The sequence below is a fragment of the Thunnus thynnus genome, chromosome 16, assembly GCF_963924715.1.
Source record: "Thunnus thynnus chromosome 16, fThuThy2.1, whole genome shotgun sequence".
Classification (NCBI taxonomy): domain Eukaryota; kingdom Metazoa; phylum Chordata; class Actinopteri; order Scombriformes; family Scombridae; genus Thunnus; species Thunnus thynnus.
Window position 1 is genome coordinate 310,001 of NC_089532.1, and position 23,984 is coordinate 333,984.

At 44.5% G+C, this 23,984-nt stretch overlaps 2 protein-coding genes across 2 annotated transcripts in view; both read right to left on the reverse strand.

Annotated features, from left to right (window-relative positions):
- sec23a (Sec23 homolog A, coat complex II component) overlaps nt 1-4,812 on the reverse strand; it is a 24,769-nt gene extending 19,957 nt beyond the window's left edge. Inside the window, 6 exon segments of the mRNA XM_067613395.1 lie at nt 397-473; nt 722-958; nt 1,070-1,156; nt 1,622-1,679; nt 2,807-3,065; nt 4,659-4,812. Of these exon segments, the coding sequence (XP_067469496.1) occupies nt 397-473; nt 722-958; nt 1,070-1,156; nt 1,622-1,679; nt 2,807-3,065; nt 4,659-4,782 (842 nt within the window). The 5' untranslated portion in view covers nt 4,783-4,812.
- A 3,000-nt stretch (nt 4,813-7,812) lies between these two features.
- Nucleotides 7,813-23,984, reverse strand: srp54 (signal recognition particle 54). The gene is made up of 17 exons (XM_067615060.1): nt 23,865-23,984; nt 19,024-19,154; nt 18,286-18,382; nt 17,812-17,903; nt 17,068-17,152; nt 16,086-16,190; nt 15,895-15,961; nt 15,239-15,296; nt 14,338-14,488; nt 14,115-14,263; nt 13,929-14,029; nt 13,715-13,801; nt 13,570-13,643; nt 12,971-13,079; nt 9,348-9,518; nt 9,134-9,229; nt 7,813-8,400 (listed from the first exon to the last, which is right to left on the reverse strand). Exons 3-17 carry the CDS (start codon nt 18,361-18,363, stop codon nt 8,309-8,311), a joined length of 1,515 nt encoding a protein of 504 aa, XP_067471161.1. The 5' UTR covers nt 18,364-18,382; nt 19,024-19,154; nt 23,865-23,984; the 3' UTR covers nt 7,813-8,308.

Here is a 23,984-nt window from a genome sequence, read left to right on the forward strand (position 1 = left end):
ACTGGATCGATGTCTCGCCTGCAGACATGACGATACTTCTCTTCTCTAAGTTACTTATTTGACTCTCCAACAGCTTGTAGAAGCTTTTCTATTTATGGATATTTCATATTATAGTCAATGAATAACAATAACAGCAAACGCAAACAAAGTCTTTATATAATTCTCTGTATTAGACATTTTTTAAAAATGTAACTAACATATTTAAAACTGACTAATTCAGTATCTTCTTCTTTTGAACTGTGATGAGTGTGTTCATGTCCTCACTGAGCTCTTATCCTCCTTCATCTTTTAAACAATCCAGACTTGAATTAAGCTGTTTTCTTAAGAGAAATGAATGATGCTGAGACATGTTGTTATATGATACATACATGATACATGTTATACATAAAGGTTTACCTGTTGGACAGTGGCTGTGGAGCAGTTTGAGGTCCTCGTCCCTGAGACGCTGCAGGTTTGGCCAGACCGAGCATCTCCTGCAGAGTCAGACAGTTCACAGCTGGTTAGCACAGTTAGCTCCCAGCAGTACAAGTTACACTGTTAATTAGCACTGCAGCAACTAAACTGTGTCAGTAATAGTTTCGGCCAATAAGTCATTGTTGGATGTTAACATTTTTTAACAGAAAGGACCAAAATGCTATTTTCTACCGAGGTACATACCGAACCATAAACTCTGTGTAGCGTTACATCTCTAGTAGATACTGTAATTAGTCCCTTTAGCTACCTGCAGCTGCTTGGCGTTCAGGTCCTTGGTCCCCCTGAAGACGTAGCTCTTGGAGATGCCCTCGCAGCCGAGCTCGTGCACCTGCACCATGCGTCCGAAGGTGATGAGGCCGACCAGCGCGGTGGGAGGCAGCAGGGACAGAGACATCTGCAGGGACTCTTTCAGAGCCTGCAGGTCCTCGTCCTCCATACAGGTGTCCACCACGTACAGGAACACCAGCGGCATCTGGGGGCCCCGCTGAGGACACATCATTACAACACGTTAAACATCTGGGGCCCCCGCTGAGGACACATCATTACAACAGGTTAAACATCTGGAAACAAGTCTGTCTGTGTGTCTGAGTCTTACCTGGACAACGTACTCGATGGTGGAGAACTGAGGCAGCAGCTCAGCAGGTTGGTTCACCTCAGAGATTCCAGCATAAGATGGAGGAAACTGAAACAGACCAATCACACAAGTTATGGCACAACCAGTGATTCTCCTTGGTTGAGTGGTTCGGCCTGCGGGGGGGGGGGATTAGCAGCCACACATTCCTCCGTTCTCTGTTTCGCATTGTCAGGTTAGGCTAATCCATTGTTGCTAACTTCACAGCTAACCTCCTTCTCTCTTCCAGCAGTTGGGAAACAACAGACATGACTTTTCATGGTCTTGACAAGCTGCAGCATTTATTAACTGACACACTGTCGTCTGTACGACGACACTTTACTGCTAACCTCTGTTCCTTAAAAGGAGCTACGCTACCTGCAGTTTCCCTGGCAACGACACAGACGTTGACTCATGTTTCAAAACAGCTCTATTGACTTGTGAATGAATGGATATTTGGCGTTATTTTGGCATTTAAAAAAAATATTTTTTGTATATTATAAGGGAAACATTGTCACAACTGAAGAACAAGTTTACCTGGTTCCTCTGATAGCAGAAGTTACAGGCCCACAGTTTGGCTCTGTAGTCCACCTGGCTGCAACATAAAGACAGACAGGTGAGTGTTGGACAGGTGAGTGTTAGACAGGTGAGTGTTGTTCAGGTAAGTGTTAGACAGGTGAGTGTTAGACAGGTGAGTGTTGGACAGGTGAGTGTTGGACAGGTGAGTGTTGTTCAGGTGAGTGTTGTTCAGGTAAGTGTTGTTCAGGTAAGTGTTAGACAGGTGAGTGTTAGACAGGTGAGTGTTGTTCAGGTAAGTGTTAGACAGGTGAGTGTTAGACAGGTGAGTGTTGTTCAGGTAAGTGTTAGACAGGTGAGTGTTAGACAAGTGAGTGTTGTTCAGGTGAGTGTTGTTCAGGTAAGTGTTGGACAGGTGAGTGTGGACAGGTGAGTGTTGGACAGGTGAGTGTTGGACAGGTGAGTGTTGGACAGGTGAGTGTTAGACAGGTGAGTGTTAGACAGGTGAGTGTTAGACAGGTGAGTGTTAGACAGGTGAGTGTGGACAGGTGAGTGTTGTTCAGGTGAGTGTTGTTCAGGTGAGTGTTGGACAGGTGAGTGTTGGACAGGTGAGTGTGGACAGGTGAGTGTTGGACAGGTGAGTGTGGACAGGTGAGTGTTGGACAGGTGAGTGTGGACAGGTGAGTGTTGGACAGGTGAGTGTTAGACAGGTGAGTGTTAGACAGGTGAGTGTTGGACAGGTGAGTGTTGTTCAGGTGAGTGTTGGACAGGTGAGTGTGGACAGGTGAGTGTTGGACAGGTGAGTGTTAGACAGGTGAGTGTTGTTCAGGTGAGTGTGGACAGGTGAGTGTGGACAGGTGAGTGTTGGACAGGTGAGTGTTGGACAGGTGAGTGTGGACAGGTGAGTGTTGGACAGGTGAGTGTTAGACAGGTGAGTGTTGTTCAGGTGAGTGTGGACAGGTGAGTGTTGGACAGGTGAGTGTGGACAGGTGAGTGTTGGACAGGTGAGTGTTAGACAGGTGAGTGTGGACAGGTGAGTGTTGGACAGGTGAGTGTTAGACAGGTGAGTGTTGTTCAGGTGAGTGTTGGACAGGTGAGTGTGGACAGGTGAGTGTTGGACAGGTGAGTGTTGGACAGGTGAGTGTTGGACAGGTGAGTGTTGTTCAGGTGAGTGTGGACAGGTGAGTGTGGACAGGTGATGCTTACCACAGTGGGTTGAGCACGGCGCGGCAGGTGGCGCGGCTGCAGAGAACCGGTTCGTACTGGATGGGCGGCAGGTCGGGTCGCTCCCTCAGTGGCGTCAGCAGCGCCGCCACCGGCACCACCATGCGGGTCGCCTCCAGCCGGCTGGACGGCCAGACGTTCCAGCTGAAGCGCACACCGTCACGCTCCTCGTTCTGAGCAATGTACTCTGGGAAGGTCGCCATGGCAACACGGGGGGAGGGGTCGCACAGACTGTCAGGTACTGTAGAGAGAAAGAGAGAGAGTATTGCAGTACTATTGACTATACTGCAGTACTATTAATGTACTACAGTACTGCTATCTATACTACAGTACGACTAACTTTTTTTGGAATGATTTTTTTGTCAGGTCTTATCTGAATTTTGGGGAAATTTGCCCATTTTTTTCATTCTTTTTTTCTTTTACTCAGTTTTTTGAGTTTGTATTTCAACTTTTCCCATTTTAATCCAATATTAAAGGGGCCTTATTATGAAAAACTCCACTTACGTCATCGGGGGCTTCATTGAAATTGTACCACCCCCCCTCACCTGTCTAACACTCACCAAGCCCTGGCCAGGACCGGTAAAGCTAAGCTAAGCTAAGCTAAGCTAAGCTAAGGGTGATAAATGTGCGTGTATCGCTCATCTTCTGGAGGAATTAACACCTGATTCTGTTCTGATCCGAGCAGTTTACCAGCCGGAGGAGTTTGTTTTTTAAACTTTTGGGATTAAGTGGATTTATCTCAATGTAGCTGGAGCTAAGCTAACACCAGAGTCAGACACCACCTCAGCTGCTATCATCAATAATCATCATCTGATTATTATTGATGAGTTTCTATGTTTTTAAAGTTATATACCTGTAGATGAGGTTATTATGAGTGCTGATGGAGCATGTTAGCATGTTAGCATGTTAGCACTGGTCTGAACCAGCCATGTTTCTCCGGGGTTAATGCTCAACGGTTGCCATAGCAGCCGGCACACCCGCAGAGGGGGGTGAGAGGCTGCTGCTGCTGGATCCTTGTGGTATTTTAACCAAAGTGTGTCAGAGACATTTTATTAAAATGTGTTAAAGGAGTTTAATATGACACCTTTAAACTTCAAACACACAAGTTATCTAAAAATAAAACAGTCAAAAACATGACGTCACATTCTGTCATATTAAAAATGATGATTTGTTAACATTGATCAGAGATTATTTAATGTTTCACACTTTAAACACGTTGTTAGTTCAGCAGAATCACACTGAAGTGAAAACTTTAAACCATCGTGTAAGAAATATTTATGTGACTCAACAGTTAAATATTAAACATGTTGTTCAGAGTTTGGACTCATGACGTCACCTCTACATAAATAATAAATAAACAACCTTCATCACAATATTGATCTGCAACTTCTGGAAAATCTTTAATCAAACTAAAGTAAATGTGCTGCTCATTACTCAGCATCTAACAAACACCTCATTAAGCTGCTAATGACGCTGCTGCACTTTAACTGAGATGAAGAAACACACAACTTTATCTGACTAATCAATCAGCTGATAATCAATCAGATAACCGTTATTATTGAACTTTAAAGTCCAGTCCGTTTGAATCAATGATGCTGCGACAGTAGACGGGCTGACGTCAGCAGGTACATTAATGACATGAACAGCTGGAAACCTGAATCAGCGTCTCACCTGAACCTGAAGTTTCACCTCCAACTAATTAAACTAATTAAACCGCTTTTATCGTCAGAGTTCAGTTAGCCGCGAAGCTAACGGCTAACAGCAGCTAACTGAGCAGGTGAGCAGCCGCGTCACTCAGGTGACAGTTACAGAACAAACACACAGGTGACCTGACCGAGTCCAGGTGCCGTCAGGGGTCCGGCGGGTCCAGGTGAGAGAGTGCAGGCAGGTAAATGAGACTCACCGCCGCGCTGCTGCCGCTGCTGCCGCTCCGCACTGACAACGAAGCAAAACAACATGGCGGCGGTCCGGCGCCACGTCAAGACCCAGAGAGCGAACAGCGACAGAGCGCTCACTCTGACGGAAATCCGGGGACCACAGTCCTGACCGGGGTGTTACACAGTCTGGATAAATACTAACACATAGCCTACACACACACACACACACACACACACACACACACACACACACACACACACACACACACACACACACACACATACATACATACATATATATATATATATATATATATATATATATAGATGTAAACTGTTACAGATACACAAACTGACACAGCACAGTGGAATCAACCGCCATTAACTATATTAAAAGTGTTATTTAAAAACTAAATACAATCAGATAAAAACAATAATTATAAAAGTAAATAAATGTTGTAAAGTGTTTTTCTGTCAAAGAATTTTGAGCTAAACTTAAGGATTAAGAAGAAGACCCTCCTGAACTAACGATGATTTCTTCATCTAAACCATCAACCTGTCTCTTAGACCCCATCCCAACTAGGCTGCTTAAGGAAGCCTTACCCTTAGTGAGCACTTCTTTACTAGATATGATCAATCTGTCTTTAGTAACAGGCTATGTACCACAGTCCTTTAAAGTAGCTGTAATTAAACCTCTTCTTAAGAAGCCTACTCTTGATTCAGGTGTTTTAGCCAATTATAGACCTATATCTAACCTTCCATTTCTATCCAAGATCCTTGAGAAAGCAGTCTCTAATCATTTATGTGACTTTCTACATAACAATAGTTTATTTGAGGATTTTCAGTCAGGATTTAGAGGCATCATAGCACAGAGACAGCACTGGTGAAAGTCACTAATGACCTCCTAACTGCATCAGACAAAGGATTTGTCTCTATACTTGTCCTGTTAGATCTTAAGATGCACGTGTTCTTGTGTGTATATATATATATATATATATATATATATATATATATATAAATATAAAACACAGTCATAGTGTAATGAGAATAATTTAATTCTGAGAAACAGACAACACGGACACAAGTGACGGTAAAACATGTGACACCTTTTACTTCAAACCCCGCTGAGGTTACCTGAGGTCAACCTGTGATGCAGCCACATCTGCAGACACACATTCCCCATCAGAGTGAGTCCTCCTGTCAGAGCAGGATCTTTGGTGCAGCCTCACCCAGAGTCCAAAAATATTTCAGATTCTTACAAACTGCTGAGAAACTGAATAAAATATAAACTATAAAAACTTTTGACCTGAAACGTCAACATTTTATTTTCAGGTCAAAGTTCGAGCTGCAACTTGTGATTGTTTTCATTATTGATGAATCGTTCTGTGGGTAAAAAGTCAAAGTTCAGGTATTTTGTTTGAGCAACAGTCTAAAACCAAATGAAAATCAGATTTCATCACATCTGACAAACAAAAGCATGAAATCAAACATTTAATGCTGAAATAGTGAATATTCTGTGTATTTAATAATTATTCAACAGTTTTATCAATATTAATCAATAAGCGTCGCAGCTTTAGTCAAAGTGACTTTCTGAACATAATTATCAGAAAGCAGCAGAGGAAGAAATACTCAGATACTTTACTGCAGTAAAAGTACATAAGTATTATGAGCTTGATGTAGTTAAAGTATTGCAGTAAAAGTACATAAGTATTATGAGCTTGATGTAGTTAAAGTATTGCAGTAAAAGTACATAAGTATTATGAGCTTGATGTAGTTAAAGTATTGCAGTAAAAGTAGTGGTTTGGTCCCTCTGACTGATATATTATTATATATGACATCATTAGATTATTAATAGTGAAGCTGTCAGATTAATGCGGTGCAGTAAAAGTATAAAGTAGCATCACATGGAAATACTCAAGTACAAGTACTTCAAAACTGTACTTAAGTATATTACTTCAATAAATGTACTCTACTAAAATTCAGTCACAACTTTCTCTCAATTTTTAACTAAATTTTGACTTTCTGGCTTTTGAATAATAAAATCTAATAATTTAGATTTTACTATTTTCCTCATATTTACTACAAAAACTAAAATTTTTAACTTATTCTGAGAACTTATTTCACTTCCAACTTCCATCAAACCAACGTGTTTCTGGAGTTTTATCTTTCTGGCGTTTCCGATGTGTTTCTGACGTGTTTTTAGTGTGTTTCTGACGTGTTTCTGACGTGTTTTTAGTGTGTTTCTGACGTGTTTCTGACGTGTTTTTAGTGTGTTTCTGACGTGTTTCTGACGTGTTTTTAGTGTGTTTCTGACGTGTTTCTGACGTGTTTTTAGTGTGTTTCTGACGTGTTTCTGACGTGTTTTTAGTGTGTTTCTGGCGTGTTTCTGACGTGTTTCTGGTCTGTTTTTAGTGTGTTTCTGGCGTGTTTTTAGTGTGTTTCTGGTCTGTTTTTAGTGTGTTTCTGACGTGTTTCTGGTGTGTTTCTGGTCTGTTTTTAGTGTGTTTCTGGCGTGTTTTTAGTGTGTTTCTGGTCTGTTTTTAGTGTGTTTCTGGTCTGTTTTTAGTGTGTTTCTGGTGTGTTTTTAGTGTGTTTCTGGCGTGTTTCTGGCGTGTTTCTGGCGTGTTTCTGGTGTGTTTTTAGTGTGTTTCTGGTCTGTTTTTAGTGTGTTTCTGGCGTGTTTTTAGTGTGTTTCTGACGTGTTTCTGGTGTGTTTTTAGTGTGTTTCTGGTGTGTTTTTAGTGTGTTTCTGGTGTGTTTTTAGTGTGTTTCTGACGTGTTTTTAGTGTGTTTCTGGCGTGTTTCTGGTGTGTTTTTAGTGTGTTTCTGGCGTGTTTCTGGTGTGTTTTTAGTGTGTTTCTGGTGTGTTTTTAGTGTGTTTCTGACGTGTTTCTGGTGTGTTTTTAGTGTGTTTCTGGTGTGTTTTTAGTGTGTTTCTGACGTGTTTTTAGTGTGTTTCTGGCGTGTTTTTAGTGTGTTTCTGGCGTGTTTCTGACGTGTTTCTGGTCTGTTTTTAGTGTGTTTCTGGCGTGTTTCTGGCGTGTTCCCTGATGAATCTCGTTCAGGTTTTGGCAGATGTGACACAAACATGATGAAATAAAGTCACGCAGGTTTAAAATGGTGCAATACAAATGTTTATTATATGACAAAAATACTGTCACTAACTAATGTCGTCATCATCATCATCATCATCATCATCGTGTGATGTCATCTCGTCCAATCAGGACAGACTCTGCTCTGTTTAAATCTTATACACAAACAAGTTACAGAATTAAATTAATGAGGCCCAAAAACAATCAGCTCCTCTTCCTCCCCCCTCCTCCTCCTCCTCCTCTTCATCGTTTAAAGAAGCAGTCACACTCTCAGTTAGAGAGTGCTTCCTAAAATGACGGACTGCTCCTTTAAATCATCGTTTCTCTTCTTCTGGTCTTTTTCTAAAAGCAGAAATTTGTATTTCTGGTTTAAAGCAGCAGAGGACGAATCCTCCTTTTATTCTCTTTCTACACCTCCTCCCCTCTCTGTCTCTAAGCCCCGCCCCTTCCACCTGTACCTGTCAGGAGGCGGAGCTTTAAGTTTTTATGTTGTAAGGCAGCTGGTTGGTCGGCGGTCACATGTTGTTGAATCCCATCATGCCTTTCATGTTGCCGGCGGCTCCCTGCTGGAACTGACGCATCATCGACTGGAGACCGGCCATCCCACCTGAACACACACACACACGTGAACACACACGTGAACACATGAACACACACAAACACACATCTATTTCCTGTGATGACGATGTGTGACTTTGTGAGGTTGACAGGTAGGTGAGGTGGACAGGTAGGTGAGGTGGACAGGTAGATGAGGTGGACAGGTAGATGAGGTTGACAGGTAGGTGAGGTGGACAGGTAGATGAGGTGGACAGGTAGATGAGGTTGACAGGTAGGTGAGGTGGACAGGTAGATGAGGTGGACAGGTAGATGAGGTGGACAGGTAGGTGAGGTGGACAGGTAGATGAGGTTGACAGGTAGGTGAGGTGGACAGGTAGATGAGGTGGACAGGTAGATGAGGTTGACAGGTAGGTGAGGTGGACAGGTAGATGAGGTGGACAGGTAGATGAGGTGGACAGGTAGGTGAGGTGGACAGGTGGACAGGTAGGTGAGGTGGACAGGTAGATGAGGTAGGTGAGGTGGACAGGTAGATGAGGTGGACAGGTAGATGAGGTAGGTGAGGTGGACAGGTAGGTGAGGTGGACAGGTAGATGAGGTAGGTGAGGTGGACAGGTAGGTGAGGTGGACAGGTAGGTGAGGTGGACAGGTAGATGAGGTAGATGAGGTGGACAGGTAGGTGAGGTGGACAGGTAGATGAGGTGGACAGGTAGATGAGGTAGGTGAGGTGGACAGGTAGGTGAGGTGGACAGGTAGGTGAGGTGGACAGGTAGATGAGGGCTCACCCATGTGGTGGAGGACTCGGGGGTCCATCATTTTGGCCATCTGCTGGTTAAGTTTGGCCATTTGAGACGGGTTCACGTTCTTGGACATATCTCCTCCTGAAAGACATCAAACACAGAGTTCAATCCCCAAACACACCGACCCGACCCCCCCCCCCCACAGAGTCCACATCGCCCCGCGCTGGATATTCACTGAACTACAGATTTTCAGGTTTACCTTTGAAGAGTCCTTTGATGCCTCCCATCTTCTTCACCATCTGGGCGAACTTGGTGTACTGAGTCAGCAGCTCCTGGACGTCCCGGGTGGCGACGCCCGACCCCCGAGCGACCCGCTGGATCCTGTTGGGCTGCTTACTGAACAGCTTCGCTCCGTCTTTACTGTCCAGCTCTGCACAAACACACAAACACCACAATCAGCTGTTATCTGCTCCACCATACACTTACTGAAGTAACAGACGTTTGATCTGCTGACATGAAGACGCTCTGATGAAGATGTTCTGATGAAGACGCTCTGATGAAGACGCTCTGATGAAGACGCTCTGATGAAGACGCTCTGATGAAGCTCTACATCCATAAAATATCTGTTTCCTCTCATGTCAGTGAGGCGTCTTTATTCAACAATATCGAGTTTCATCTTTTCAAAACTTTTTAAAAAACCCTCCATGAGTCTGATGACAGTGTGTGTGTGTGTTACAGTGTGTGTGTGTGTGTGTGTGTGTTACAGTGTGTGTGTGTGTGTGTGTGTGTTACAGTGTGTGTGTGTGTGTGTGTGTGTTACAGTGTGTGTTACAGTGTGTGTGTGTGTTACAGTGTGTGTGTGTGTTACAGTGTGTGTTACAGTGTGTGTGTGTGTGTGTGTGTGTGTGTTACAGTGTGTGTTACAGTGTGTGTGTGTGTGTGTGTGTGTGTTACAGTGTGTGTTACAGTGTGTGTGTGTGTGTGTGTGTGTGTTACAGTGTGTGTTACAGTGTGTGTGTGTGTGTGTGTGTGTGTGTGTTACAGTGTGTGTTACAGTGTGTGTTACAGTGTGTGTGTGTGTGTGTGTGTGTGTGTGTGTGTTACAGTGTGTGTGTGTGTGTGTGTGTGTTACAGTGTGTGTGTGTGTGTGTGTGTGTTACAGTGTGTGTGTGTGTGTGTGTGTGTTACAGTGTGTGTTACAGTGTGTGTGTGTGTTACAGTGTGTGTGTGTGTTACAGTGTGTGTTACAGTGTGTGTGTGTGTGTGTGTGTGTGTTACAGTGTGTGTTACAGTGTGTGTGTGTGTGTGTGTGTGTGTGTTACAGTGTGTGTTACAGTGTGTGTGTGTTACAGTGTGTGTGTGTGTGTGTGTGTGTGTTACAGTGTGTGTTACAGTGTGTGTTACAGTGTGTGTGTGTGTGTGTGTGTGTTACAGTGTGTGTTACAGTGTGTGTGTGTTACAGTGTGTGTGTGTGTGTGTGTGTGTGTGTTACAGTGTGTGTTACAGTGTGTGTGTGTTACAGTGTGTGTGTGTGTGTGTGTGTGTTACAGTGTGTGTTACAGTGTGTGTGTGTTACAGTGTGTGTGTGTGTGTGTGTGTGTTACAGTGTGTGTTACAGTGTGTGTGTGTTACAGTGTGTGTGTGTGTGTGTTACAGTGTGTGTTACAGTGTGTGTGTGTTACAGTGTGTGTGTGTGTGTTACAGTGTGTGTTACAGTGTGTGTGTGTTACAGTGTGTGTGTGTGTGTGTGTGTGTGTTACAGTGTGTGTTACAGTGTGTGTTACAGTGTGTGTGTGTGTGTGTGTGTGTTACAGTGTGTGTTACAGTGTGTGTGTGTGTTACAGTGTGTGTTACAGTGTGTGTGTGTGTTACAGTGTGTGTTACAGTGTGCGTGTGTTACAGTGTGTGTGTGTGTGTGTGTGTTACAGTGTGCGTGTGTGTGTGTTACAGTGTGTGTGTGTTACAGTGTGTGTGTGTGTGTGTGTTACAGTGTGTGTGTGTGTTACAGTGTGTGTGTGTGTTACAGTGTGTGTGTGTGTGTGTGTGTGTGTGTGTGTGTGTTACAGTGTGTGTGTGTGTGTGTGTGTTACAGTGTGTGTGTGTGTGTGTGTGTTACAGTGTGTGTGTGTGTGTGTGTTACTGTGTGTGTGTGTGTGTGTGTTACAGTGTGTGTGTGTGTGTGTGTTACAGTGTGTGTTACAGTGTGTGTGTGTGTTACAGTGTTTGTGTGTGTGTGTTACTGTGTGTGTGTGTGTGTGTGTTACAGTGTGTGTGTGTGTGTGTTACAGTGTGTGTGTGTTACAGTGTGTGTGTGTGTGTGTTACAGTGTGTGTGTGTGTGTGTTACAATGTGTGTGTGTGTGTTACAGTGTGTGTGTGTGTGTTACAGTGTGTGTGTGTTACAGTGTGTGTGTGTGTGTGTGTGTGTGTGTGTGTGTGTGTGTTACAGTGTGTGTGTGTGTGTGTGTGTGTGTGTTACAGTGTGTGTGTGTGTGTGTGTGTTACAGTGTGTGTGTGTGTGTGTGTGTGTGTGTGTGTGTGTGTTACAGTGTGCGTGTGTGTGTTAGTGTTACAGTGTGTGTGTGTGTGTGTGTGTGTGTGTGTTACAGTGTGTGTGTGTGTGTGTGTTACAGTGTGTGTGTGTGTGTGTGTTACAGTGTGTGTGTGTGTGTTACTGTGTGTGTGTGTGTGTGTTACAGTGTGTGTGTGTGTGTTACAGTGTGTGTTACAGTGTGTGTGTGTGTTACAGTGTTTGTGTGTGTGTGTTACTGTGTGTGTGTGTGTGTGTTACAGTGTGTGTGTGTGTGTGTGTTACAGTGTGTGTGTGTGTTACAATGTGTGTGTGTGTGTTACAGTGTGTGTGTGTGTGTTACAGTGTGTGTGTGTGTGTGTGTGTGTGTTACAGTGTGTGTGTGTGTGTGTTACAGTGTGTGTGTGTGTGTGTGTGTGTTACAGTGTGTGTGTGTGTGTGTGTGTTACAGTGTGTGTGTGTGTGTGTGTGTGTGTGTGTGTTACAGTGTGTGTTACAGTGTGTGTGTGTGTGTGTTACAGTGTGTGTGTGTGTGTTACAGTGTGTGTGTGTTACAGTGTGTGTTACAGTGTGTGTGTGTGTGTGTGTTACAGTGTGTGTGTGTGTGTTACAGTGTGTGTGTGTGTGTGTGTTACAGTGTGTGTGTGTGTGTGTTACAGTGTGTGTGTGTTACAGTGTGTGTGTGTGTGTGTTACAGTGTGTGTGTGTGTTACAGTGTGTGTGTGTGTGTGTGTGTGTGTTACAGTGTGTGTGTGTGTGTGTGTGTTACAGTGTGTGTGTTACAGTGTGTGTGTTACAGTGTGTGTGTGTGTTACAGTGTGTGTGTGTGTGTTAGTGTGTGTGTGTGTTACAGTGTGTGTGTGTTACAGTGTGTGTGTGTGTGTGTGTTAGTGTTACAGTGTGTGTGTGTGTGTGTGTGTGTGTGTGTGTGTGTGTGTTAGTGTTACAGTGTGTGTGTGTGTGTGTGTGTTAGTGTTACAGTGTGTGTGTGTGTGTGTGTGTGTGTTAGTGTTACAGTGTGTGTTAGTGTTACAGTGTGTGTGTGTGTGTGTGTGTGTGTGTGTTACAGTGTGTGTGTGTGTGTGTGTTACAGTGTGTGTGTGTGTGTGTGTTACAGTGTGTGTGTGTGTGTGTTACAGTGTGTGTGTGTGTGTTACAGTGTGTGTGTGTTACAGTGTGTGTGTGTGTTACAGTGTGTGTGTGTGTTACAGTGTGTGTGTATGTTACAGTGTGTGTGTGTGTGTTACAGTGTGTGTGTGTGTGTTACAGTGTGTGTGTGTGTGTGTGTGTTACAGTGTGTGTGTGTGTGTGTTACAGTGTGTGTGTGTGTGTGTTACAGTGTGTGTGTGTTACCCTGGTCGTTCATGCTGTCCATGATGGTCATCAGTTTCTTTAGTCTGGCCATTGATTCCTGCTCGTTTCCTTTACTCATGAAGTCTGTCCCGAAACCAGGAATCATACCCTGCACACACGCACACGCACACGCACACGCACACGCACACGCACACGCACACACAGTCAGCTCTTTGCATCCTGTTTGTTTTGGTCTTTGGTTCGTTTTTGTCGCTGCAGGAAACTTTATGGAAACAAAACTAGAAACTAAAAATGTAAATGTTGGAATTTATTATCTTTGAGCAGAAGTTTTCAATACATGTGATATTTAATAATAATAATAATAATAATAATAATAATAATAATAATAATAATAATAAGAGACTGGAGAGTAGATTGATGGGACCTTCTGAGTCTTAGTGAGGTCACAACATGTATTGATTGATTGTCACTGATTTGATCACTGATTGACCGACAGATTGTAACTGTTCTGTATCAGCCAGCGAGGATCAATATGTTTTAGTCTTTATTTGTAATTCAAACTTTCTTTTGATCATCAGGAAGAATTTAATATTCGACCTGTTTGAGTAGTTCTGATCAGTTTCACACTGTGATCTTACCATGATCTGTCCGAAGGGGCCCATCTTCATGATGTTCTGGAACTGCTCGTACATGTCTCTGAGAGTGAACTGACCTGAGGGGTAGAGGTCAGAGGTCAGAGGTCATACCCACAATGCACTACATGTCTCCAGGTGCGTTTCTCACCGTGTTTCAGCTTGTCGATCAGCTCCTCGTTGTCGTCCAGTTTGAGCTCGTTCACTCTGTCGATCAATCCCTCGATGTCTCCCATCCCTGACAGGAGGAGGAAGAGTTACTGAGCGTTTCCATAGAAACATGGTGTCATTTACACATTAATGGCGTGTTTGTGTTGTGACGGCGTCCGACTGTGATAGCAGCCGTGACCACCAGGTGTCGTTACCGAGCAGTTTGCTGATGAACGGCTGCGTCTTGAAGGGCTCGAAGTCGTCGATGTGTTCTCCGGTTCCGATGAAGATGATGGGACTCCTGGTGGCCGCCACGCTGACAGAAACAGCAAAAGAAGAAGGAGATGAACACAAAGTTCAGGGTGCTGTGACATCATGAGAGCAGAGGATCATGGTCTTACGCGCTCAGAGCTCCGCCTCCTTTGGCGTGCCCGTCCAGCTTGGTGACGATCACCGACGCCACGTCCACTTTGTCTTTGAAGGCCTTCGCTTGAGACTCGCAGGCCTGGCCGATCGACGCGTCCATCACGTACACGATGTTGTCTGGTTGCTAAGGAAACAAGAGGAGGTTAAACACTGTTCACACCTGCTCAGGTGTCTGCGGTGGTGCGTTCAGGTACTCACCACAGCGTTGGAGACTTGCAGCATCTCCTCAAACAGCGAGTCTTCCTGTTTGTGTCGTCCACTTGTGTCCACGATGATGATCTCAAAGTTCTCACCTTTGAATTTTTCCACGCCCTCTGCAGCGATCACCACCGGGTCCATCTCTGTGTAACTGAACGCATCACACAGGTTTAACTGAACGCATCACACAGGTGTAACTGAACGCATCACACAGGTTTAACTGAACGCATCACACAGGCGTCCCTCAACGCATCACACAGGCGTAACTGAACGCATCACACAGGCGTAACTGAACGCATCACACAGGTGTAACTGAACGCATCACACAGCGATGGCCGAAGAGCAAAACCTCTGATCTGAAAAATGCACTTTTTTGAAAAAACCTGTTTCAAAAAAACGTGTTTTCTTGCAGAATGCTATTTGTTAATGATACATGATACACTGTTTGTGGATCATATTACTATATTACGTGTTGTTTACAGTATGTTTGTATGTTATTAACACATGAAGTCAAAAACAACGTATTATGTATTGATATCATTAACAAATAGCATTCTGCAAGAAAACAACACGTTTTTTAGTTTTCTCAAAAAAGTGCATTTTTCAGATGAGAGGTTTCGCTCTTCAGCCGTCGACACACACACACACACACACACACACACACACACACACAAACACACACACACACACAAACACACACACACACACACACACACACACACACACAAACACACACACACACACACACACAAACACACACACACACACACAAACACACACACACACACACAAACACACACACACACACACACACACAAACACACACACACACACACACACAAACACACACACACAGTAACATCGACAGGTGTAACAGCTGACTGCAGGTGACGTCACTCACCTGCCGTAAAACGGGATTCTGGCTTTGGTCGCGTTTTGTTTCAACTGGTCGAAGGCACCTGAGAGAAACAGAGAATTATGAGTGAAAGGAGGTGAAGTGTGTCATGTGACTAAAGGAGGTGAAGTGTGTCAGGTGATGAAAGGAGGTGAAGTGTGTCAGGTGATGAAAGGAGGTGAAGTGTGTCAGGTGATGAAAGGAGGTGAAGTGTGTCAGGTGAAAGGAGGTGAAGTGTGTCAGGTGAAAGGAGGTGAAGTGTGTCAGATGGTTAAAGGAGGTGAAGTGTGTCAGGTGAAAGGAGGTGAAGTGTGTCAGATGGTTAAAGGAGGTGAAGTGTGTCAGATGGTTAAAGGAGGTGAAGTGTGTCAGGTGAAAGGAGGTGAAGTGTGTCAGGTGAAAGGAGGCGAAGTGTGTCAGGTGAAAGGAGGCGAAGTGTGTCAGGTGAAAGGAGGCGAAGTGTGTCAGGTGAAAGGAGGTGAAGTGTGTCAGGTGATGAAAGGAGGTGAAGTGTGTCAGGTGAAAGGAGGTGAAGTGTGTCAGGTGAAAGGAGGCGAAGTGTGTCAGGTGAAAGGAGGCGAAGTGTGTCAGGTGAAAGGAGGTGAAGTGTGTCAGGTGAAAGGAGGTGAAGTGTGTCAGGTGAAAGGAGGCGAAGTGTTTACCGGCTCTGAACGTGTCGGCACAGATCAAGCAGGTCTTCCAACCCTTCCTCTGGTAGTAATATGCCAGCTGCAGAAACACAGCAGTCAGTGAGACAGACAGCAGGAGGCGCTCTGCGACAAACACTACAGCCTATCAGAAGATGGGGGTGTGGTCTATGTACAGGGGGGCAGAGTCATTTATCAGGTGTCACCTTGGAGCAGGTGGTAGTTTTCCCGCTGCCCTGCAGTCCAACAAACATGATGACGTTGTTCTTTCCTTTAGTGGGAGTCCAGGCCTTCACACCAGGATCCACCAGCTGAATAATACACAATATATACATGTTATACACACAGTACACACAGCATATAAACATACAGTACATATACACACACACAGAGTACACACAGCATATAAACATACAGTATATATACACACACAGAGTACACACAATTCACTTCTCAAATCACTGAAATAAAATGTTCCATCTTACAGAAGACAGAAGTTTAGTCATGTAATCTGAGTGTTTTCACATGTGTGTGACTCCCTCCAGGTTCACTGCGGTTTTTGTGATTATTGAGGCCAAAAATGTTTGATTTTGCAGCAGCTTGCAAAGGAAAACAATGCAATTTTTAAAAAACTAATGAAGAGTCGTACGTAACGACTTCCTGCAGATCACAACTATATTTCAGCTGAACATGAGAACCATGAGGACTCAATGTTCTATAAACAGAAAATACTGTATTTGAGTTCCATTTATAACCTTTATTAAATAAACTTTCAGCTCAACATCAGCAGCAAATAAAGTCATCAATAATGTTATTAAAATAAATCTAGTTGGATGTTTGAGGCAGATTATGTCTCCTGACTCACTGAATCAAACCTCATTTGGGAACATTTGGGAACATTTGGGAACATTTGGGAACATTTGGGAAGTTTTGCTCGTCTATGGCATCGTGTTTGTTGGCAGGTGAGATTTGTCGTCAGTTGCCGCCACACTAAACGCCACGATTGGTCCAAACCACAAACAGCTGCTGGTTTAAACGTTTCATGCAGAAAAGTTGCTGCAATTTAGTAAAACTGAAGATTTCTTGAATTTGGGTTAATTACTGTCATCACAGAATCACAGTTTCCTGGAGGAAGTGTTTTTCAGTCCTGGAAAGTTTCCAGGACTTTTCCAGGTCTGATGATCCAACCTTGACGAGCTCCTTGAAGACGGCGTGCTGGATCATCCTCCTCTTGTTCAGACCGGAGGCCATCTCCTCCAGGTCTATGGCAGACCTGCAGGGACAAACAGCACAGTCCTGATGTTCGTCCTAAACTGCTGCATGTGCAGATTAAACTGGATGTGATGCGTTCAAGAACAACAACAGTAACATCAGATCATAAACATGAGCCTGAATAACAGTCAGACAGTTTCAATCCACCATCAGCTAAAGAGCCGCGTGACGGTAAATTACACGTCAAAGTGTGGAGCAATGCATTGTGGGATCGTTAGCAGAAAGCAGTGAACGTGCAGACGGACTGTTTTTGAGCTGTTTGTAGTGGAAGAGTCAGCAGTGAACTGGACAGTAACTGGGAGCGATTCCATCGTGTGCAGGATGATTACAGCATGTTTACTGTTACCATGACGACAGGAAGGAGCTGGCTGGAAACCAGTCAGTTAACACGTTTACAGAAATATTGATTAATGTGTTTTATAAATAAATAAATAAATAAATAAATAAATGACATTTATCAAGGATGAAATGATGTCTGGTCAGGTGACGTCATATCGTTCTGCTCCGTTTACTAAAAACTAAGAAAGGTTCAGACCTGCACCAGGTTCAGACCAGGTTCAGACCTGCACCAGGTTCAGACCAGGTTCAGACCTGCACCAGGTTCAGACCAGGTTCAGACCTGCACCAGGTTCAGACCAGGTTCAGGTGTGTCAGACTCACTTGACGTTCTCTCTCAGCTGTTTGACCAGTTTGATGTTGACGTCGGCCTCCAGTAGAGCAGCACAGACCTCCTTCAGCATCGCATTCAGGACCTGAGACACAAACACGCAACAACATTATTATTATTATTACCATAACTGGTGTAACTGGTGTAACTGGTGTAACGGGTGTAACGGGTGTAACGGGTGTAACTGGTGTAACGGGTGTAACTGGTGTAACTGGTGTAACTGGTGTAACTGGTGTAACTGGTGTAACGGGTGTAACGGGTGTAACGGGTGTAACTGGTGTAACTGGTGTAACTGGTGTAACGGGTGTAACGGGTGTAACGGGTGTAACTGGTGTAACGGGTGTAACGGGTGTAACTGGTGTAACTGGTGTAACGGGTGTAACTGGTGTAACTGGTGTAACTGGTGTAACTGTGCAGCAGGTAAAGTTTAAAACCACAACACAAAGTGAACAGCTGGTTAAAGTCACCTCTTCATTGATGATGGTGGCGTTGCTGAGTGACCTCAGCGCCGAGGTGATCTTCCTGCCGAGGTCGGCTAACACCATGATGACGTCTGAGCTTGACCTGAAACACACGCACACACACACACGCACGCACGCACGCAGGCAGGCAGGCACGCACGCACACACACACACACACACACACACACACACACGCACGCACGCACGCAGGATGTAACTGATACTAATAATCATATTTGAGAGTTTATCAATCAGCTGATTCATCTTCTTAAACAACCCAGAACATAAACAGATTATTGATCAGATCCCTCAAATCAACGGGAACCAAAACAAGTTCTGTTTGATAAATTACAGATCAATTATCAACATTTTTATTGATCAATATTCTGCAGATGGAAGACATGTTGAACAGTTTCACAACATATCTGACGTCTCTGTGCTTCAGTTTCCTGTCATTGATCAGCTGGGTGATCAGTTTTCTGGACTGATTAATAATCAAACCACAGTTTTATCTTCATTATTGATTAAGCAGCTGATTATTTTCTCAATTTATTGACAAATTGTTTTGTCAGTAAAATGTCAGAAAACAGTTAAAATGTTATAATTAGAGACTCAGTGATTCATTAATTACTAACTGAACACGTTTAAATAAAGTTTGAACTCTTCTGTGTTTATTTGACGTTTAAATAAAGTTCTGACAGTTTGAATGAGGCGTGTTTGTAGCGTGTAGAAACGTTAACTCACCGTGTGTGTTACAACAGAAGCTCTGTGTGTGTGTGTGTGTGTGTGTGGAGGGGAACCCCCCTACTGAGCGCGCTCAGTGAGTCAGCAGGTCAGCTGACAGGTGAAGGTCGCAGCACGCCGTGACACACTTCCTGTATGGACGAGAGAAACAAAACAACACATCAGCTGCAGGTTCCCATGGCAACAGCTAGTTAAACACCCCGAGCGGTCGTTTCCGATATTTAGTCCAGGGGTGGACAAAATAACAGAAACACCTGTTCCATCAAACATTAACGATCATTTATCAATTAATCACTTTGTCGATTACAGTAGAGATGAAACAAGTCGATCAATCAGCAGCTGTTTCAATAATCAATTAACCTTTAATATTCTTCTCAGCAAAAATACCAAAACGTGCTCGATAACAATCGATCAATCGCTGTGAGTCCAGATGTGATCGCAGCTCGTTAGATGTTTGTGGATAAAACATCTGATGACGTCATCGATCCATATTCTTCACCATGTTATGGATCAAACAACTAATCGTAATTGATTGATTACATTGATGATCAGCATCTATAATTCAGGCTTTAGTTTGTGTTCAGCTTCTCTAACGTTCCAGGTGTCGGAGCCGTTTGAGCTGCTGGGAATGTCAGAGACAGTGGAAACCAGTACATATGTGGACTGGTTGACTGTCCTCTAAAGAGCAAACCAGCACGTTGTAATCTGGATTCAGGTTCCTAAAGATCAGGGAACAGAACTTCAAAATAAAGTGTTTCCTGTGTCCAACACTGTTTATCCTGCTGACTTGTTTTATCTTGTGGAAGGTTAACGTTCACCTCTGTGACCGAATCACCTGCAAACAGTCTCCATAGCAACAGTCAACTGTGAGTTCATCATAAAACACTAAAAACACCAACACGTCACAATGTTACACACTTAATTATATCTGGTCCACGGAAACCAAGAACATGGAACCAACATCTGAACACAACACATCCCATAATATTCAATGTGTGGCAGCGAGGCAGAGACCTGCCTGACGTACAGAACGTGTTTGCAGTGTTTGGACGTGGCGATCACTGAAATGTGAAGCCCGTTCCTGTTAATGCACTAATGTTTTAGTCCTTGTAGATAACAGACGGTACAGTGGAGACGCTGGTGAGGGGGGGATCAGGACATACTGGGAACCTTCATCATAACAGATCTACCACACTGACCAGTACCAGCACCCCCCCATCCATCTACTCTCTACCACACTGACCAGTACCAACACCCCCCCATCCATCTACTCTCTACCACACTAACCAGTACCAACACCCCCCCATCCATCTACTCTCTACCACACTAACCAGTACCAACACCCCCGCCCCCTCCCATCTACTCTCCAGCCTCGTCTATTGTGGGTGTAACTGATCGTAGTTGATCTGTATTGATCGCTGCTACATGCTAGCAGCCATGGACCGTCAGCGCGTCGCTAACGGGGATTTTGAAGGGTAACGATGGAACCAGCATCTGACGGGTCTGAAGTGACGTTTGATGTGCTGCAGCTGAGCAGCTAATTAGCATCTAGCTGCTAACTGACGTTAGCGGTGGATGTTTGTTCGGCAGCTCGTTCAACAAGCTGCAGACGTGTGTTGATGTTTGTTTCATTCACTACCGTGTTTAAAGGAGGAAGGTATCAGGCCTCATATTGCAATTTAATTTAACAATTGAGCTTTGAATATTTTATATATTTGAAGATTTTATTTAAACATTGGACATCTTGGATGTCGAGTTCCTCGCTGTAAGTGTTTTACAGAATATCTGGAAAGCAAAGTTTTATTTGTCTGATCTGGTGTTTACACGTAAAACCTAAAAGACATTTAACATAAAGTTTTGTATTTTATTATCATTCTGCTCTCTGAACCTGCTTTAAAATACTCACTTTTTTCCTTTCCAGTGTCTGACTGCTGGGGGGAGATACTGTGCCCCCCCCCCCCCCCTTAAACCTTTGTTGAAACCAATCAGCCTATTGATGAGGAAGTAAACTCTTTGCAGGTGTTGAATGTGTATTTGTGACATCATTACTCTGATCCTAACAATGTCTTATTCTGAATGTTGAGTTCATTTTAACAGCTGGAGTTTTTGTAGCTGGATGTTGCAGTTTGCAGGACTCTGGACTCTGGATTCTGGACTCTGGACTCTGGAGGGAGGAGAACTTTAGTCTGAGTTTGTTTAGTAGTTTTATGTCCATCTTTAGCTCACATAAACCCTTCATGCACATTTAGGAGTCCATCTGTGTATTTGAACAGGCTGTGGACCCAAAATGAAGGGGCGTTTTTGTGGACCCACATGGAGCCACCAGAGTCCAGCTGCAGAAATGCAATAAAATAACAAGGTAAGCAGATCTTGGTTGATCATCAGGAGGAGGAGCATCAATGTCTCCAGTTGGTCATGTGACACAATTTCTCCTCTCCAGCGAGACACCACATCATGTGGGCTGCTGGTGTGTAAAGTAAGTTTTCCAGTTTGTCAGTTGATCCATCTTTCATTGAGACGACTGACTCCAGTCTGTACTGGAGGGACAGAAGCCTGACCTTCCAGTCGACCTGGCGGCGATCAACCGAATGAGGTGGGAAATGTTGAGACATTGATTTCTGAGTCAGGGTCCATGAGGGTCTGTGTGGGTCCATGAGGGTCTGTGTGGGTCCATGAGGGTCTGTGTGGGCAAGTGTGGGTCCGTGAGGGTCTGTGTGGGTCCCTGTGGGTCCATGAGGGTCTGTGTGGGGTCTGAGTGGGTAAGTGTGGGTAAGTGAGGGTCCGTGAGGGTCTGTGTGGGTGAGTGAGGGTCCGTGAGGGTCTGTGTGGGTCCCTGTGGGTCCGTGAGGGTCTGTGTGGGTAAGTGAGGGTCCGTGTGGGTCCCTGTGGGTCCATGAGGGTCCATGAGGGTCTGTGTGGGTGAGTGAGGGTCCGTGAGGGTCTGTGTGGGTCCGTGAGGGTCCGTGAGGGTCCGTGAGGGTCTGTGTGGGTCCGTGAGGGTCCGTGAGGGTCTGTGTGGGTCCGTGAGGGTCCGTGAGGGTCCGTGTGGGTCCCTGTGGGTCCGTGAGGGTCCGTGTGGGTCCATGAGGGTCCATGAGGGTCCATGAGGGTCTGTGTGGGTGAGTGAGGGTCCGTGAGGGTCTGTGTGGGTCCCTGTGGGTCCGTGAGGGTCCGTGAGGGTCTGTGTGGGTCCGTGAGGGTCCGTGAGGGTCCGTGTGGGTCCCTGTGGGTCCGTGAGGGTCTGTGTGGGTAAGTGAGGGTCCGTGAGGGTCCGTGTGGGTCCCTGTGGGTCCATGAGGGTCTGTGTGGGTGAGTGAGGGTCTGTGCCTCCTACAGACGATGCATATTTGCATGTACTGCTGCACATTGTGAATTATAAAAACTATGCACAACTTAACTGGATTTATTCTGACACAACACTGTTGATCCAACGGAAGAAAACAGAAATAAGGTCCAAACATTAAATGATATTTTGCCTCGACTACGTTAAACAGACATTATGATCCTCGTTAAATGTTTAACTGCAGAGGTGCAACAGACTGTATTTGTGCAGCTGCATCGCTGCATTAACAGCAGTCACAAGTTAATCCAGCAGAGGTTCTGAAGCCAGACCATAATATGCATTTGTCACTTTAGCTTCGACATGTTCTGTGTAAGTTGTATAGTGACAGCTGCACGGCTCAGATGTCTGACATCAAAACCCACGCAGGGAGTTTTCTTTTCTTTTTTTTTTTTAAGGAAAAACAAGTAAATATGGTGAAGAACTTTACTGATTCCACAGCTTCACTGGACATAAACCATCAACGCCTTCAGTAATCTGAAGGATGGCGTCGTCTGTGAAATTATAATCAGGCGTTAGCGAGGTCAGCTACGTCTGCTCTCAGTGTCTGAACATCTGCTGTCAACAAACCAGTTAACAGGAAAACCAGCTGATTAGTACCAGCAGCGAGGAGCTCAGAGTCTGTTTTTATGTTCACGCTCTGCTTCCATGCTGACTTCTGATTGGAGGATAAACAGAAACATCAAGGACGTCAGCGTCGATATGGATCCATGAAAACAGAATCAGGTGCGCAAACTTCGCAGAAAGAGGCGACACGTCGCTCAGCCTGTTCGCTGCCGCAGGTTCAGATCTGATGATCGATTGCATCATCCAGTTAATAATCGATATTTGACGTAACATCAAAACTGTTATTTCTTCACATTCTGTTGATCATTTAGATAATTTTAGAACGTTTTAACCTAAAATTCAGCCAGATCTCACATAGTGCACCTTTAACAGACCGCCAGGTAAAAATATGACCTGTTCAGCATCAGTCACACTTTATTCTGTAATAAACACCTGTGGAGGTGATTGATGACCTCACTCACCGCCGGATCGATACATGAGTCTGGAGTTTAAGTATCGATCAGTCAATCAGCCTCACTGAGGTGATGCAGCTTTTAAATCACATGAAACACGGTTATTAATCAACTTTCTACCAGTTTAATCAAATTTTAACCGTCACATCATCTCTGATCAGATCCTGATATCGATTACATATTGATTAGTCGTTAGTTTAACGCGCTGTGTTCGGTTTTAACCAAGAACATGTCAGCTGTTTACGGCGTTTCTAGGAGCTAATATTAGCTTAGTGGTTAGCAGTTAGCAGTTAGCCGTTACCGTTCACACAGAGTGGAGGTTAGCCGTTAGCTCGGTTAGCTCCGTTAGCTCGGTTAGCCGTGTTGTGGCGTCCACGCGGCGGCTGTCAGCGGCTAAAACTTCCGGAACAAACAGTCTGTGAGCAGCGGGAGCAGCAACGCGGTAAATTACCGTGAATTAAAGATAAATGAGTCGGTCTTACCGAGTCTCAGAGAGTCTGTTTCCACCGCAGCTGACAATCACGCAAACTGTCCCAGAGATACGTCATCAATACACCGACCCGGAAACTGCGCGGTCTCTCTTCTTCTTCTTTGAGATTTAT

Excerpts from the sequence above, each read along its gene's own strand:
- srp54 (XM_067615060.1), bottom strand. The coding sequence starts at position 18,363 with ATGGTGTTAGCCGACCTCGGCAGGAAGATCACCTCGGCGCTGAGGTCA. Across the intron at positions 14,489-15,238 it reads AGAATCCCGTTTTACGGCAG|TTACACAGAGATGGACCCGG; the intron begins GTGAGTGACGTC and ends TGATGCGTTCAG. Across the intron at positions 9,230-9,347 it reads CATCAAAGGACTCTTCAAAG|GAGGAGATATGTCCAAGAAC; the intron begins GTAAACCTGAAA and ends GATGTCTTTCAG.